The sequence below is a fragment of the Tupaia chinensis genome, unplaced genomic scaffold, assembly GCF_000334495.1.
Source record: "Tupaia chinensis unplaced genomic scaffold, TupChi_1.0 Scaffold144255_1, whole genome shotgun sequence".
Classification (NCBI taxonomy): Eukaryota; Metazoa; Chordata; class Mammalia; order Scandentia; family Tupaiidae; genus Tupaia; species Tupaia belangeri.
The window spans coordinates 4,041,824-4,045,266 of record NW_006204113.1 but is presented as its reverse complement, the minus strand read 5'-3'; the positions used below and the strand labels follow the sequence as shown (position 1 = coordinate 4,045,266).

The following is a 3,443-nucleotide window of genomic DNA, read 5'->3' as shown; positions in this document are numbered from 1 at the left end:
TCCATTTTTATTGGGGACACGAAAGAGAGCGACTGACCTCTCCCCCGGGACAATCCCTGATGCAGAATTAGGCCTCTCTTGGGAATCCTGGGCAGTGAAGGGGTGCACTGCGAGGCTCAGCAATGTAGCCCAAAGTCAAAGGCATTAGGGTGGTTCTGGAAATAGAGATTCAAGAAGCCCAGGAAAATGTTCTTATCTACGAAAAGAGAGCATACTGTGGGGTCCCGCTTCATGGCGGCCATCCAGATCCGGAGTGCTGGGGTGTGGTTCACGCAGCTGCAAGACAGGAAAAGCGCATCAGCACACCCAGGTGGAGGGCACCGAGAGAGGGACAGGCGTGGTCTTTTGGACTGACAAGATACAAAAAAACAGGTTTCTTTGGCTATACAGTTATCTTAGTTAACAAGTGAACTTGAGCATTTACTGGAGGAAAATCCTATTTTTAGAATAGCTGTATATGTGTTCAAATGGTAGAAGTCATTGCTTCTAACAATACAGAGACATATTTGTGGGCTTATAGGGGAAAAAAAGGGGGGTCAATGCTTCATTGTGTTCCAACGAAAAAAAAACCAAACATTTATGGGTCATTCTCAGACTCAACTTCAGAGGTTTTGAAAAAGATACAGGCAAGTCATTTCCAAAGCACTTTTTTTTTTACATTAATAAAATGATCATGAAATCTTGAAATAATGAAGCCAACAGGGCCCATTCAAAGATCAGTCGGGAAAATTAGGGGACGTAAAGCGGCATGCTCAAGATAATACAACTGGTCCGCGGGAAATCTGAGACTAGAAAGAGGTTTCCTTATCTGTGGCTTTTGTCATCTTTATGGGCGAGCTTAAAATACCCCAAAATTTACATCTGACCTGATCTCCCTTCAGAGAGGGCTGAGGTCAGAAGTGCGGGGGCCAACGATGGGGGTCCAGGCACAAAACTGCCTCAGCAGGACCAGATTTCCCAACACCAGAAATTTCTAGTGTGGTTAGGAGAAAGGTTCTTCCTTTTACTGAGGTTTCCTCCACCCAGCCTGTGGCTGGCCTGGGATTAGAGCAGGTGGATGGCAGCTCACATTCAACTTCTCTGAGCTTTGACGTAACAAAGCACAAGTCCTTCCTGGGACCCTCCCCAGCAATTTCTTCTGCTTTAAAGGCCCTACACCTTCTTGGTGTGTGGTTGCCATTTTGTTTGTATGTTTCAACATCAAGTATACATATTACTTTTTAAATCTTTTTCCCCCCTTTTTAAGGGACTTTTGTATCTAGGGAGACAGATTCCTTAGGGAACTAAGATGTGACGGTATATGGTGTCTGCTGGGTGACCCTGCAGGACTAGGTGGAGGGCCACCAAGCAGCCTGCAGACAAGGTGTCAGACACTGACCATGCCGCCCCGTCTGCTTCTTCAAGCAGCGTGCACCTGGGTGGGCTGGTGAGGATGGCAGACTCATAAGCTCTGTGGGAGTTCATAGGGTCTTATCTGCAGAAATGTGGGTCAAGCGTGGGCCTGGAGCTGGTGGTAGGAGAGCACAGGTGCATTTTTAACAAGGAGCACAGACCAGTGGTTGGAACCCTAACGCCATTTCACATACATCCTGAAACACGTCCACGGGGAGGGTTAATGGCACACAGACCATTCCAACCATTGTCACTATGTGCAACTCCAGGAAATCACAACCACGCGGTCAAATGTCTTACTCAGCTATCCCATACACATCCAGCCGCTCAAACCAGGGCCAGAGGAGGTAATCAATCATGGATATACAGTCTCCACCAAAGAAGGCGCTGTTCTGGTAATCAAGAATCTAAAAATGGAAACAGAACAAAAGCCAGTTAATTTACATATCTGCCGACCCGGTTATAGACACTAAATACAAATACCAAATTAATTCCCAAAGAGGGAGAACCAAGGCTTCCATTCCCCTTCCTATTTGTTAGGAGACTGTCTCTTCCCTTTTTCTGAGGTTTCCTTCACTTCCTTCAGGGTACACTCCTGGCTGTATTCACTCCCCCTGCTCCCTTCAACACCAGAGCTGTAGCATGGCTCACAGATTGGAGAATTCCAAAGAGCAACCCAAGCAGAGGCAGCCAGTCCACCCTCTTATCCCACAACAGGTTCCGCCATGTCCTCGCATCTAGTGAAGAGCTCAGTCCTGGAGAGGGAAGGCCCTACCCCAGGCCAGCGCTGCAGCACTGCCCCGTATCTGGGGCGGGGAAGGGAGCTTCAGCCGGACGCTGAAGCCAGCCGGGATCCACTTTACTTATACTAAAAGGGATGCTATAGTCTCCACAGGTCTTGCTCTTTTGTCTTACTTCTCAACTAGTTCAAGACTAGAGCAGGAAAGAGCTGTGTGAGTTAAAGGGCTCCCTCAAATCCCAGCATCATTCCTACCAAATTTTCTTGTTTTATTGGAGCACTTTGAACGTCACACTTGTTGGGCCACTCAACATTATCAACTTTTTACATTTAAATAAAATTTCTTAGACCAGCCAATGGCATGGTGGTTAAAGCACCATATCCCATATAACTGACACACAGTTCAAATCCTGGACCCCACGGCTTGAAAAACATGCTGGGCACATATGCATGTGTGTCCAAAATCCCAAGAGGAGAATGGAGGAGAAAGGATTTTAGCATGGCCTTCCCCCCAGGGGTGATTTCTCACTTTCCCTCTCTCTGTCTCTCTCCAGTGAGTGTATGCATCCTATAGCAAAAAGACTTAAATAAAATTTATTATTTCTGAGGCTGGCAAGTGGCGTGGTGGTTAAAGGTGCTGGACTCCCACATGACCAACCACAGTTTGAGTCCCGAACCTGGTGGCTTGCTTTCTCACTTTCCCTCTCTCTCTCTTATCAAATTGGAAAATAATAATAAACAAAGTTAAATTAAAAATTATTTAAAAATAAAAAATAAATTTATCATTTCCAAGTGAGATAAATTAACCCAAATAGATGGACTATAAAGAAATTAGATTAAACTCTCAGCAGATAGGTAGCCAAAGATAGCCAAAAAAAAAAAAAAGTAAAGTTTTAGAAAGCAAAAGCATTTAGCATAGGTTATTGCTGAGCCAGGTCTTCCCAAAGAGAAAATATGACACCAGTTACCTAGTTAAATCAACTGCTACTCAGTCTTCTATATAACTCGTAACCAACTAGTACTTCTCTATAGCTATAGATCCAGACTGCTGGGCAGGGAGTAGCGGTTGGAAGTAAGCTTTCTAGTGTTTCCATCTTGAGAGGTTGGAGACAGAGTGTTATTAAGAGTCAAACTACCAGATACATTCTTCACAGATCTAGGAAAGACAATCATAAAGTTTGTCTGGAATCATAAAAGACCCCGTATTGCCAAAGCAGTTCTGAACAAGAAGAGTGGAGTGGGCGGCATCTCACTCCCTGACCCAAAAATATACTAAAGCTGTGGTAATCAAAACAGCATGGTACTGGCACAG

The 3,443-nt window shown here is 45.0% G+C and overlaps 1 protein-coding gene across 7 annotated transcripts in view; it reads right to left on the bottom strand.

The window, feature by feature from the left end:
* LOC102483771 (glutathione S-transferase omega-2) overlaps positions 1–3,443 on the bottom strand; it is a 39,634-nt gene continuing 36,191 nt past the window's right edge. For 6 of the 7 annotated variants that reach the window (XM_006166412.1, XM_006166411.1, XM_006166410.1 and 3 more), the window contains 2 exons: positions 1,693–1,799; positions 1–276 (listed from right to left, as the gene is read on the bottom strand). In XM_006166412.1, coding sequence (XP_006166474.1) covers positions 117–276; positions 1,693–1,799 — 267 coding nt within the window. In that variant the 3' untranslated portion in view covers positions 1–116. The remainder of the gene's footprint in view (positions 277–1,692; positions 1,800–3,443) is intronic. The other variant, XM_006166414.3, reaches the window with a different exon arrangement.